Genomic DNA, 14,612 nt, shown 5'->3' with positions numbered 1-14,612 from the left:
TAGAGGGCAAAAAGCTATTCCAGCTATATCTGTTTTCTTTTTATCAAGTGAAACCCTGGTTCATCCACCTTAGTGCCTTGTGAGTTTGTGTGTTACTTATGTTTTAGTTCCTCATCTGTTAAGTGGAGATATTGTGGTGGTGGTATTGTTGTTGTTGTTGTTTTTTTTGTGAGAGGTAATTGAAAATGATAATTCATGTAAAGTGCTTGGCACAGTATGTAGTTCACAGTAATCTCTCCATGTGTGTTATTATTGTTTTATATTATGTTATTAGTAATAGCTTGTATTTTTATTACTTGTATTTTTATGTGATTAGCTCACAGTAGTCACTCAGTACATTTATGCTATTATTGTTTTGTATTTTTAATCATTATTATCTATTTTATTTTGTATTAGCATTAAAAAAAAAAGGACAGAAATATATAGGGTAAAAAAGTTTTCCCCAACTACTATTAACTGTTTGATTTGCAATTATATTATTTATTGCTGTGTAACAAATTATCTCCAAACCTTGCAACTTAAAACAGTAATAAACATTTTTTTAAAAAAATTTATTTTATTTTATTTATTTATTTTTGGCTGTGTTGGGTCTTTGTTGCTGTGCGTGGGCTTTCTCTAGTTGCAGCGAATGGGGGCTACTCTTCGTTGTGGTGCACAGGCTTCTTATTGCGGTGGCTTCTCTTGTTGCAGAGCACAGGCTCTTGGTGCCCGGGCTTCAGTAGTTGTGGCACACAGGCTCAGTAGTTGTGGCTCGCGAGCTCTAGAGCATAGGCTCAGTAGTTGTGGCGCACGGGCTTAGTTGCTCTGTGGCATGTGGGATCTTTCCAGACCAGGGCTCGAACCCATTTCCTCTGTATTGGCAGGCAGATTCTTAACCACTGCACCATCAGGGAAGCCCAGTAATAAACATTTATCAGCTCACAGTTTCTGTGGGTCAGGAATTTAGGGGCAGATTGACTGGATAGTTCTAGGTCAGGGTCTCTCAGGAGGTTGCATTTAAGATTTTGGCTGGGGTTACAGTCGTCTGAAGGCTTAACTGAGGCTGGAGGACCTGCTTCCAAGGCTTCTTATGTGACTGGCAAGTTGGTGCTGAATCTTTGTGGGAGGCCTCTGTTCCTCTCCAAGAGGGTCTGTCACAGAGCTGCTTGATTATCCTCATGACATGGTGGCTGATTTTCCTCAGAATGAGTGATACAAGGGAAGCCATAAAGTCCTTAATGACCTAGCCTTGGAAATCACACGTTACTTCTGCTGAACTCTGTTGGCACACTGAGCAGCTCTAATTTAATGTGGGAGATCGTCTGTCTTGCTTGGCTTTTAGACTGAATTGTTCATGAAGGGATAGGGGTTCATTAAAAAAATATATATATATGTATATTTATTTATTTATTTGGCTGCTTTAGGTCTTTGTTGCAGCATGCAGGATCTTCTGTTGTGGCGCGTGGGCTCTTCGTTGTGGTGCACAGTCCTCTCTAGTTGCGGCACACGGGCTTCTCTCTAGTTGTGGTGCACAGGCTCCAGAGCATGCGTGGTCAGTAGTTGTGGCGCACGGGCTCTCTAGTTGTGGCGTGCGGGATCCAGAGTGCGCAGGTTCTCTAGTTGTGGCGTGCGGGCTCTCTAGTTGTGGCATGCGGGCTCTCTAGTTGTGGTGCACGGGGTCAGTAGTTGTGGTGCACAGGTTTAGTTGCCCCATGGCATATGGGATCTTAGTTCCCCAACCAGGGATCAAACCCGTGTCCCCAGCATTGGAAGGTGGATTCCTAACCACCGACCCACCAGGGAAGTCTCGATAGGGGTTCATTTTGATGGATTTTGATTGCTCATATTTTCTTTTCCCTTGAAGTAATCTTAATTTAAGATGTCTCTTTCTTTGTCTAATTATTAAATTCTATAAATCGTAAAAAGAAACCTATGAAAAATAAGTAGGTTGTTTAAAACATTTACCTAAAAATGTGAAAGGCCTTCTAAATGTTTGTGTAAACATAGTTAATTCTGTCATATTATTCATAGCAATAAACTTCAAGAACACAATGCATTATCCTGTGTTTCTCAGAAAAGCTTTTGTAGAATGCTATTACTGTTAAAAGCTCTTGTCAAAAAAAAAAAAAAAAGTTAAAAGAAAAAAGAGATTTGTTTCATTGTTAGATAAGTTTTGGGAAGTCCATACATTGGTTACACATTTTTGACATTTATAATGCACAGTGGCATATTAAAGCTCTGAGAATTTTATCGTGTAAACATGTCTCACCTTGTTTAATCCAGTGTTTCTCAGGCTTATTTTAATCATAGAAACTTTTTGCTTAATACTGGTTTTGTACACATGCCATAGTGCAGTGAAAATTTCTAATTCTTATGAAAGGTACAATGAACAATGAGAGAGGAGAGGTTATTTACTACTTTCTGGTACATTTGGGGATTTAAAAAACTATAAAGGGGCTTCCCTGGTGGCACAGTGGTTGAGAGTCTGCCTGCCAATGCAGGGGACACGGGTTCAAGTCCTGGTCTGGGAAGATCCCACATGCCGCGGAGCAACTGGGCCCGTGAGCCACAACTACTGAGCCTGCACGTCTGGAGCCTGTGCTCCACAACAAGAGAGGCCGCGACAGTGAGAGGCCCGCGCACCGCGATGAAGAGTGGCCCCCGCTCACCGCAACTAGAGAAAGCCGTCGCACAGAAAACGGAGACCCAACACAGCCAAAAATAAAATAAAATAAAAATAATTAAAAAACTGTAAAGATGATAATTTATTATCAGACATGCGTTTTGACTAATTTCCTATAGATAGTGAAGTTCACAAATTTTTCAAATACTTACTGTAGCTCACTATATAAAGAAACTTTAGAAAACCTAACTTAAATGTTAGATTATTAATGACAATGTAAGGAAAGCATAAGGCTAGGAGTCAAATAGTCTGATTAGAAGTTTTGGCTGTGAATTAATACACAGTCTTTTTGTTCCTGTATAAATAGATGTGAAATAATTGATATATATGACTTACCTCGTTCTTGTAAGGATTAGTTACAATAGTAGAAATGGAAATTTTATATCAGTATAAGTGTGTTGGTAATATTACTGAAACTACTGATGCTTTTGGGCATTCTAACAAATTAATGAAAGACCCGAAAGACAGTAAGTGGAAGAAGGAGGACAAAAAACTCAAAGGGAGTAATTTTAAATGGCTGACAGGAAGTTATAATTGTTCCTTACGGAGTTTAATTCTCTTAATTTGCATATTTGGAATTTTATGATTGTAGAAAATCTTGATAATCTTTGTTAATATATTAGTGTAAGGCCTCCAAGCCCAGACCAGTCTCACTGTGAGATTATGGTATAATTCTATTCTTTTTACTCTTCCCGGGGTATTTGTGATTGTAGTATACATTACAGAATGCTAAGGATTAAAAATTTCTGTTCACCTCTTCTAATTTCCTTGTATTCCATGTCTTCTCCATCTGAATTCTACATTGTTGCCTCTAGTCAGTGGATTTTACTTTTCTCTTACCTTTGATATAAATGACTTGAGCTTGTTTCTTTAGATGTATTTTAAACCATAGGTTTACTAAGACATACAGTAGAATTCACCCTTTTTAGATGTATGGTTTTATGAAGTTTGACAGATGGATTTGCTTGGGTATCCAGTACCGTAATCAAGATATTGAAAATTTTATCATCCCAAAGAAGGCCCTTTGTGTTTTTCTGTCGTTAATTCTGTCCCTCCTTCCTCAGCCCCTGGCAACCACTGATCTAACTTCTTTCTCTATACTTTTTTCTTTTCCAGAGCATCATATAAATGGTATCATACAATACGTAGCTTTTATGTCTAGCATCTTTGACTTAGTATTATGTTTTTGAGATTGATTCATATTGTTAATGGTATTGGTAATTTGTTCCTTATTATTGCTGATTAGTATTCTATTGTATGGTTGTACCACAATGTGTTTATCCATTTACTAGTTGATGGACATTTGAATTGTTTCCAGTTTTTGGTGATTATGAATAAAACTGCTATAAACATTCATGTACAGATCTTTATGTGGACAAATGCTTTCATGAAATGGGTTGAGCTTTTTCAGGGATCTTAATACTTCATTATTTTATTGTTGAAACTTCAGTGCCTACTTTATCTTTTGGAGAGAGATTAAGATACTAGAAGTAGGACTTCAGGTTTCTTGCTTATTGCACTGGGATAGAGTAAGAACTCAAATTTGTTTCTTTAATTTTTAAATTATGAAAATAATGAATAATATTTAAACCTAATGGTATATATACTAAGGATCCATTACATGTCAAACAGTGCTAAGATTAAAAAGGATAAAAAGTATTTTTTGAAATGGTTCCTATTTTCCGGGATCATCATTTATGGTCTTTGAGTGGAAAAGATTTATGGGAAATAATTGAAGAAGAAGTGGGGGACTTCCCTGGTGGTCCAGTGGTTAAGACTTCACCTTCCAGTGCAGGGGATGCGGGTTCGATTCCTGGTCCGGGAGCTAAGATCCCACATGCCTTGTGGCCAAAAAACTAAAACATAAGAAACAGAAGCAATATTGTAACAAATTCAATAAAGACTTTAAAAATGGTCCACATCAAAAAAATCTTTAAAAAAAGGTGATTAAAATTTGTGATACGAAAAAATAATGTATGATACTATTGAAATATTAGGTTAAATCATATGAAATTGTTATAGTCAGAAACATTTGAATATTGGTAATATCATATGGGTCATCCAGGTTTATTGTAAGCTGGAAAGGTCAGAATGGTTCTCAGAAGAGACAGGTCTTAAGAAAATGTTAAGATACAGTTCTTCAAACGATACAGGAAAGTGAGAAGCCAATCGTAGAGAATAGCAAATTTAACCTAATTTTCTGAAATGAGAAATTTCTTGTATTAGACTAAATATTCTGTAATTCCTAGGACCTGGATATAGTTTTTAAAAATCATAGTTTTAGAAGGGACAAGGGAGAATCAGAGTGAAGTGCTTAAAAAGAAAATTTGTTTAATCCAACCCTTACTGTTGAAAGTATTTTATAATTCATATTGGATCCTAAAATAGCAGATTTGATTGCCCGTACCTAAAAATTAGGATATATTTTAGACTCTTATAGACTCTTATATTTGTGTGAAATTCTTTGGATGGGATATGTCATTTTACTAAGGGTCATAATTACTGTAATTCATAATGAACTTATTGCCTTTTCTTACATGTATTGCATCTAGTTCATAATTATTTCTACTTATATCTGTAGCAGTGAGAGAAACACGTTGCTGTCTTCACTTACATAAATTAAAATTCCAGCAGAGAGAAATATTACTATCCAGGAAATTTCCGATCTGAAAGTAGACCTGACATTACCAAAATAAGTCTGATTATATTACTGTAGTATCTGTAGTGTTAAATTTTGTGTAAGAATTGGGGCTTTTTGTGTTCAAATTCTGAGGATTCACAGTATTGATGACTACTAGAAAGGGCTCAGTTATTATAGATGAATATACCATCTTTCCCTCCTTTACTTTTGGACCTTTCTATTAAACAGATGTTTGTCCTTGTATTATCCTCTATGTCTCTCAACCTGTCTTTCATATTGCCTCGCTCTCTTGCCTTCTGGGACTTTGCTTAGCTCTTTTAGTTCCCAGATTTTTTTTTTTTTTTTTTTGGCTGCACGGTGTGGCACATGGGATGTCAGTTGCCCAACCAGGGATCGAACCTGTGCCCCCTGCAGTGGAAGTGCTGAGTCTTAACCACTGGACCGCCAGGGAAGTCCCTCAACAATATATTTTTTATTTTTGAAAAACTGAGAACAAATTACAGAACTATTTCTGAAAGGAAAGTGAAGTGCTGTCTCTATTAAATGAAGGTGCTGGGAGGAGGTAAGCTGAACAGAGTTTCTAGGTCATGGTCTGGCTTTTTAAAGAGTTATATGAACCCTTACTGGGATATTTAGTAGGCATCATCAAAAATGAACCCTAGGGAATACAGAGGTGTATCAGTTTGCTAGGGCTGCTGTAGCACAGTACCAAAAATTGGATGGCTTAGACAAAATATAGGAAATATCTAGTTAGGGGCATAAGCTGCGATTGTCCTCTGTCCAGTTTCTGCTATACTGTACTCCTGCTACATCTTTGAGGAAAAATTTAGCAAGTTTCCAGGGAAAACATAGCTTTACTTTGAAGTATTAGAATTTTCTATGTATGATAGTCTTTCCAGTTTTATAAATCTTTTGAAGAGAAAATAATTATTTTTGGTCTATATTTCTTGGTTTTTTGAAAATACAAGTGACTTAGGTTTAATGACTAATTTCAGCTTAAAGCCTTTTATTAATGTAACCGTTGTGAAGAAAATAATCTTTGTGCCCAATTAAAGTCCTAATACAAATCTTGTGAAGGTTTATTTAGATTCTTTGAATAATACACTTTAAAATTTCTATAATCTTGTATATTAAACTATAACCTATAGGAAGCATGTTATGCCACCCTGAAGGTGGCTATATAAATTGTTTATGAGGTTCAGACCAAGACTAAAATATGTTGAAATGGAGAGTTTTGAAAAACGTTCTGTATAGCAAAGGAGACCAAATCATGCTAAAATGCAGAAAAAGACTATACATCAGTTTCCAGGCTACATTATTCAAAAAAATACAACCATAAAAAAGGTAATAAGATTACATTTTCACATTTCATGGCTAGTAGAGTGCATTAGGCTGCTCAGATATTCATAACTTACTGTGACATTTGGGAAGATTACATTTTGTAGTGCACAGCCATTACTACAGCTCACATAATAACTAGCCAGTGCCTAGACTTGGATTATGATCCCTGTCATTGGAAACAAATTTGTGTTTTGAAGGTTGATCAGTTTCAAATAACTATTAGAAAGGGTTAATGTGACATGCTGTAGACCCTGTGCATGCTTTTTAGGTATAATAGATATGCATACATATAGTATATCAAATATGCCACATATTTGTATGTACCAATTTCTGTCCTCAATTTTCTCCTTGAAAGGCATATTTTATAATATTTAAAGCAATGGAGAAATATTTAAAACACCTGTCTGGATACTGCTCTCACAGTATAAGCTCAATTTAAAATCTGGTGAAATATTTAGAGGTTTTTTGGAAATTACTTTCAAAAATTAATTCTATAGCTTCTTGGAAGGGTGGTTACTGATGGTAATAAACACAGATCAAAATGAAAGATTGATGTAAGTAATATTAAGGGGAAGGTAAGGTAACTTAAGTTAGTTGCAACTAGGATTTTTAAAAATAATAAATTTATTTATTTATTTCTTTATTTAATTAATTTATTTATGGCTGCATTGGGTCTTTGTTGCTGCACACCGGCTTTCTCTAGTTCTGGTGAGCGGGGGCTACTTTTTGTTGTGGTGCATGGGCTTCTCAATGAGGTGGCTTCCCTTGTTGCGGGGCATGGGCTCAAAGCTGCAACCGGCTTCAGTAGTTGCAGCATGTGGGCTCAGTAGTTGTGGCTCGTGGGCTGTAGAGCGCAGGCTCAGTAGTTGTGGTGCACGGGCTTAGTTGCTCTGCGGCATGTGGGATCTTCCTGGACCAGGGCTTGAACCCATGTCCCCTGCATTGGCAGGCGGATTCTTAACCACTGTGCCACCAGGGAAGTCCTGCAACTAGGTTTTTGACCTATTCAGATCTGTGTGGAGGATGTCCAAAAGTGTATGTATACTACAAACTCTCCCCTGGCCCTCGTTCCCCAGATGCTCAGTTACCTCTTCAGAGGCAGTCACTATTTAGTTTCTTGTGTATTGTTCTTAGGCATATGTCTGTATGTATATGTTTTACACTCAAATTGTAGCCTACTATCATGCTTTTTTCCACTTCAATTTTCTCACCTAAACAATGTATTTTAGAGATCTTTTTCTGTCAAATGGAACTCCCTCATTATTTTCAATGGCTGCATCATGTTCCATTATATGGTTAAACACAACTTTACTTTATAATATGTTTTTTTGGGGGAGGTATTGTTTCTTCTATTTTCTATTAAAATGCTAAAATGAAGTTCTTGTGTGGAACATCATTACCTAAATATATCTGTGGAATAAATTTCTAGTTGTTAAGGTAGCCATTTGTGCTTGCTTCTATTTAGCATAATTCTTTTGAGACTGATTCATATTGTTAACTGTAATCAGTATTTTCATTACCAAATAATTTTGTCATTTATAGAAATTTTTCAGTTTTCCATATATATATCATATCATCTGAAAATAGTTGGAATTTAAATCCTCTGTTCTGATATTTATACATGTTGCTGCCTTTTGACCAAATGTGACTTCTGTATCTCCAGAATAATATCAAATGATAGTAATGATAGTGCATCCGAGTCTTATTTCTGACTTTCATGAGAATCATTCCAATTTTCCTATATGGACATAATGCTGGCTTTTTGGGTGTATTTTATTATTAAAGGAAGTCTTTTAAAATTAATTAATGTAGAAAGTTTGGTGGAAATATAAAACCACCATTTAGCTATGCCACAGTATTTACAGTTGCAGGTAAGAGCCATCGATGGACGCTAAAAAGTATGGTGAGAAACAAGATATTTGTATAGTCTCAAAGTATTCTTTACAAGAATGCTTAATAATTTAAAAATGAAAGATAGTCACTTTAAAATGGAAAAAGTTTGACAGACACCTCTTTAAGCAGGTGATCAAAGCTAACTTCACCAGTAGTGAGACATACTGACTTCAGGTACTATCCGAAATGATACACCGAGAAGGACACACATCACTTCTGGGGTGTTTTTACCAAAAATGCATAGGCTGAATTTAAACATGAAGAAATGTTCAGATTGGAAGACAGTCTATAAAATAACTGGCAAATACACTTCAAAAGTGTCAAATTCATGAAAGTCAAAGAATGCCTGTGCAACTGTCTCGGTTTGGAGAAGACTAAGAGGATGCTGATCCTGGATCAGGAAAAGGACATTAGTGTGACAAGTGTCAATATTTGAGTAAGATCTGTAGTATTGTACCTGGTTTTAATGACTGTATTATGATGATGTAATATATTCACATTAGGGGAAGCTGGTTAAAGGGTATACAGGAACTGTATACTATTTCTCAATTTTTGAATGTCTGAATTGTTTCAGAATAAAAAGTTAAAGACAAAACAAGCAAAAAATAGTCACAAATAATCACAAAATCAAAAAAAAGTCTCTATTAGACTTCTTATGTAGCTTACAGAATTTTGGGGAGCACTTAGGGAACCAAGCACGTATACTTCATAGCCAAGACCATGTAGCTAGGAGAATTGGCCCAATTACACCAAGGGACTCTTTTAGCAGAAACCCATCTGTCCTCTCTTTATGCCGCATGTTACTGATTATGCAAAGAATTGTACACTAAAATCTCTGCCAGAGCTTTCCTAGGAAAACCAAAAGCCTTATGACTGTGCTTGCTAGGAATTCTTATCTCCTTGCATGCAGATACTGCCTCCTGTTTTTCATTTTTCCATTTTTTCTTTCTCATGCCAGTGTGTATCTTTGACAGAACCTGGGACGCATATCAGTCCATGGCTGCAAGGAGTTTTAATTGATTTCCTAGTTCTGTACCATCTTTGCTTTTCTGAAGTAAACTCTACTTGGTCATGTCTGTTATTCTTTTTTTAATTAATTTATTTGGTTGTGCCTGGTCTTAGTTGTGGCACACGGGCTCCTTAGTTGCGGCTCATGGGCTCCTTAGTTGCGGCTTGCCGGCTCCTTAGTTGTGGCACATGGGCTCGTTAGTTGTGGCAGGCGGCCTCCTTAGTTGTGGCATGTGAACTCTTAGTTGCAGCATGCATGTGGGATCTAGTTCCCTGACCAGGGATCGAACCTGGGTCCCCTGCATTGGGAGCACGGAGTCCTAAATGCTGCGTCACCAGGGTAGTCCCTGTTTTATGAGCTGTTGGATTTTGTTTTGTACAATTCACTTTCTCCTAATTCTTGCCTACCTTTTAGGTTTAGGAAAGCATAATGAAAAATGAAGGTGTATTCAGAAGGACAGGAGTGTAGGTGGATCATGTATGTAACTGTTCTGACAGAGATCTTTAAAAAGATCTAGTTACAAAAGATAGCCTTGCAAAGGTAATTCTAAAAGTATTTTAATTCCTTTAAACAATTGGGGTTTGTTAAAATTAAAAAACTTTCCCTCTGTGAGGATGCTATTGGTGAGATGGCAGGGTAGGAATAGGTCAGTACAGCTTTCTCTGGGTGGATTTTCTGATAGCAATATCAATGAAATAAATTTTCTTGATTACTGACTTTGAGTGTGTGACTAAGTTTAAGTTATGTTTAAGTTATCCTGATTATTGACAGGGGGGATCAAAGTGGATAGGTGTAATAAACCAAGAATTTGGCAAATAAAAATTACATGTTTTGTGTCCACTCTAAGCCTTTTTCAGCTTTTCATTTTTGCTGTGAGCTCATACATGTATAAGTAGCAAAGGACATTTAGGTTGCTGTGAGTAGCTCACAGATTACCTAATTCATAAATGAAACATTGAATTAGAAGCAATTATAGAGCTAAGTTAGATCTTTATTAGTATCAGGGCAGTGGTAGTGATTTACCTAAACATCCTCCATTTGTTGAAAATACTTCCATTTTTATACTCTAAGTCTCGCTTGACTTTGTGCTATCTTAACTTGAAGATTTCTTTAGAAGCTTTATTTTTTTAGAGCTGTGTGTGTTTGTGTGTGTGTGTGTGTGTATTAAAGATCTTTTTATTGTTGTAGGGGGTAGAGAAGAATGTGTATGGGAGCACTGAATCCTAATCACTAGACTACCAGGGAAGAGAAGAATGTATATGTATAGTTACTGTGAATCTAAAGCTTAGGAGTGTACTCTAGTTATATTGAAGAAGTACTAATGCTTTTAATGTTTTTTTTTTCTTTCCCTCCTTCCCCCTGCCCCTGGAAGTTGGTAGGAGGGCAATTTGATTTAGAAATGAATTTCATTATTCAAGAAGGTGAGAGTATCATCTGCATGGTGGACCTATTAGAGAAATGTGATGTTACTTGCCAAGCAGAAGTCTGGAGCATGTTTACAGCCATTCTGAAGAAAAGCATACGAAATCTTCAGGTCTGCACTGAAGTAGGCCTTGTTGAGAAAGTGCTTGGGAAAATTGAAAAAGTTGACAATATGATAGCAGGTATGACTTTCCATAATACAATGGTTGTGAAGAAATGAAGTTTGATTCTTAAGTACTCTATTTTTCTTATTTAATAATATTTGTTAAATAAATATTGAGCATCTAACGTGTACCTGGAACTTTAGTGTCCAAAGTGTTAAGTAAGCACCATATATTTTAATCTTTCAAGAAATGTAAGTAGCTTAATTATTTTATTTTTTGCTTTCTTTGTTTCCAGATCTTTTAGTTGACATGTTGGGAGTGCTGGCTAGCTACAATTTGACAGTTCGAGAACTAAAGCTGTTCTTCAGTAAACTTCAAGGAGATAAAGGACAATGGGTAAACTTAAATACTCTTTGATATTTGAAACTATTCCACTCCCCAAACATATTAGTAGCTTTTAAGCAATTGATATTGTTGCACAGGGGGTAAATGTCAAATTGAGGGGGAGAGATCAGTTAGAATAGCATTTAGCCCTCTACAGCTACTTTTGCCATCACCTGACACAGGTGTGGACTAAGAGAACTGGGTGTTCCAGGCAGGTTGGTAATTTGGTCCTTCTTCAAATGTTTTAAATAATTTTTATTTTTTTAAAATTTCAACATTTTAAGATTCAACATAAAAATTCAACATTAATTAGAGGAAAAGGGTAAGGACAGAGAAATAAAAATGTTGGGTAGCAGCATCTAGCTTCTCTTTCTATCAATCTGAGTAGTTTAAACTTGAATAACCCACTCAGTGAACAAAAGCCCTGTGGTTAATTGGATCCACCCTCTTTAGATTCAATTTCATGGTCCTTTGCAATGGGTGGTAGCGGTCAACTGATTTTGAACTCCAGGTGCCTTATCAAACTGTTTCTTCCTACTCTTTAGTTACTTATGCCTTAGAGGAATATTAGTAAATATTTTCTCCATTTTTGTTGCACTTCTAGGCTTGTTTTAGAGCTCTTTAGAAATCGTTGCCTGCAGCAACTACTCAGCCGGCTGATCCTTAATCTGCCTCTGTTTAAGTATATCTAAATTTGTGCTCTGCAATTATACACTAATTTATTGTATTAAAATGACTGGACTCTTTAGCTTCTTTGTATTGAACTCTAGTTCTCTGCCTGCTTTTAAGATTTTTATCACTGATTTGCAGTGATTTTATTATGTTTCTTGGTGTGGTTTACCTTGTATTTATCTTTTTTTTTGTTTTATACTGCAGGTTCTTATTAGGCATCAATTTTATACACATCAGTGTATACATGTCAATCCCAATCGCCCAATTCAGCACACCACCATCCCCACCCCCCCGCAGTTTTCCCCCCTTGGTGTCCATATGTCCATTCTCTACATCTGTGTCTCAACTTCTGCCCTGCAAACCGGCTCATCTGTACCATTTTTCTAGGTTCCACATACATGCATTAATATACGATATTTGTTTTTCTCTTTCTGACTTACTTCACTCTGTATGACAGTCTCTAGATCCATCCACATCTCAACAAATGACTCAATTTCGTTCCTTTTTATGGCTGAGTAATATTCCATTGTATATATGTACCATATCTTCTTCATCCATTCGTCTGTCGGTGGGCATTTAGGTTGCTTCCATGACCTGGCTATTGTAAATAGTGCTGCAATGAACATTCGGGTGCATGTGTCTTTTTGAATTATGGTTTTCTCTGGGTATATGCCCAGTAGTGGGATTGCTGGGTCATATGGTAATTTTATTTTTAGTTTTTTAAGGAACCTCCATATTGTTCTCTATAGTGGCTGTATCAATTTACATTCCCACCAACAGTGCAAGAGGGTTCCCTTTTCTCCACACCCTCTCCAGCATTTGTTGTTTGTTGATTTTCTGATGATGCCCATTCTAACAGGAGTGAGGTGATACCTCATTGTAGTTTTGATTTGCATTTCTCTAATAATTAGTGATGTTGAGCATCTTTTCATGTGCTTCGTGGCCGTCTGTATGTCTTCTTTGGAGAAATGTCTATTTAGGTCTTCTGCCCATTTTTGGATTGGGGTGTTTGTTTCTTTAATATTGAGCTGAATGAGCTGTTTATATATTTTGGAGATTAATCCTTTGTCCGTTGATTCATTTGCAAATATTTTCTCCCATTCTGAGGGTTGTCTTTTCGTCTTGTTTATGGTTTCCTTTGCTGTGCAAAAGCTTTGAAGTTTCATTAGGTCCCATTTGTTTATTTTTGTTTTTATTTCCATTACTCTAGGAGGTGGATCAAAAAAGATCTTGCTGTGATTTATGTCAAAGAGTGTTCTTCCTATGTTTTCCTCTAAGAGTTTTATAGTGTACAGTCTTATATTTAGGTCTCTAATCCATTTTGAGTTTATTTTTGTGTATGGTGTTAGGGAGTATTCTAATTTCATTCTTTTACATGTAGCTGTCCAGTTTTCCCAGCACCACTTATCGAAGAGACTGTCTTTTCTCCATTGTATATCTTTGCCTCCTTTGTCATAGATTAGTTGACCATAGGTGCGTGGGTTAATCTCTGGGCTTTCTATCTTGTTCTATTGATCTGTGTTTCTGTTTTTGTGCCAGTACCATATTGTCTTGATTACTGTAGCTTTGTAGTATAGTCTGAAGTCAGGGAGTCTGATTCCTCCAGCTCCATTTTTTTCCCTCAAGACTGCTTTGGCTATTCGGGGTCTTTTGTGTCTCCATACAAATTTTAAGATGATTTGTTCTAGCTCCGTAAAAAATGCCATTGGTAATTTGATAGGGATTGCATTGAATCTGTAGATTGCTTTGGGTAGTATACTCATTTTCACAATGTTGGTTCTTCCAATCCAAGAACATGGTATATCTCTCCATCTGTTGGTATCATCTTTAATTTCTTTCATCAGTGTCTTATAGTTTTCTGCATACAGGTCTTTTGTCTCCCTAGGTAGGTTTATTCCTAGGTATTTTATTCTTTTTGTTGCAATGGTAAATGGGAGTGTTTCCATAATTTCTCTTGCAGATTTTTCATCATGAGTGTATAGGAATGCAAGAGATTTCTGTGCATTAATTTTGTATCCTGCAACTTTACCATATTCATTAATTAGCTCTAGCAGTTTTCTGGTGGCAGTTTTAGGATTCTCTATGTATAGTATCATGTCATCTGCAAACAGTGACAGTTTTACTTCTTCTTTTCCAATTTGTATTCCTTTTATTTCTTTTTCTTCTCTGATTGCCGTGACTAGGACTTCCAGAACTATGTTGAATAATAGTGGTGAGAGTGGACATCCTTGTCTCGTTCCTGATCTTAGAGGAAATGCTTTCAGTTTTTCACCATTGAGAATGATGTTTGCTGTGGGTTTGTCATATATGGCCTTTATTATGTTGAGGTAGGTTCCCTCTATGCCCACTTTCTGGAGAGTTTTTATCATAAATGGGTGTTGAATTTTGTCGAAAGCTTTTTCTGCATCTATTGAGATGATCATATGGTTTTTATTCTTCAATTTGTTAATATGGTGTATCACATTGATTGATTTGCGTATATTG

The 14,612-nt window shown here is 36.3% G+C and overlaps 1 protein-coding gene across 3 annotated transcripts in view; it reads left to right on the top strand.

The window, feature by feature from the left end:
• LRBA (LPS responsive beige-like anchor protein) overlaps positions 1 to 14,612 on the top strand; it is a 750,846-nt gene that overhangs the window by 70,162 nt on the left and 666,072 nt on the right. For all 3 annotated transcript variants that reach the window (XM_068542607.1, XM_068542608.1, XM_068542606.1), the window contains exons 3-4: positions 10,919 to 11,150; positions 11,368 to 11,468. In XM_068542607.1, the coding sequence (XP_068398708.1) occupies positions 10,919 to 11,150; positions 11,368 to 11,468 (333 nt within the window). The remainder of the gene's footprint in view (positions 1 to 10,918; positions 11,151 to 11,367; positions 11,469 to 14,612) is intronic.

The sequence above is a fragment of the Eschrichtius robustus genome, chromosome 4, assembly GCF_028021215.1.
Source record: "Eschrichtius robustus isolate mEscRob2 chromosome 4, mEscRob2.pri, whole genome shotgun sequence".
Lineage (NCBI taxonomy): Eukaryota > Metazoa > Chordata > Mammalia > Artiodactyla > Eschrichtiidae > Eschrichtius > Eschrichtius robustus.
This window is presented reverse-complemented; position numbering and strand designations above follow the sequence as displayed.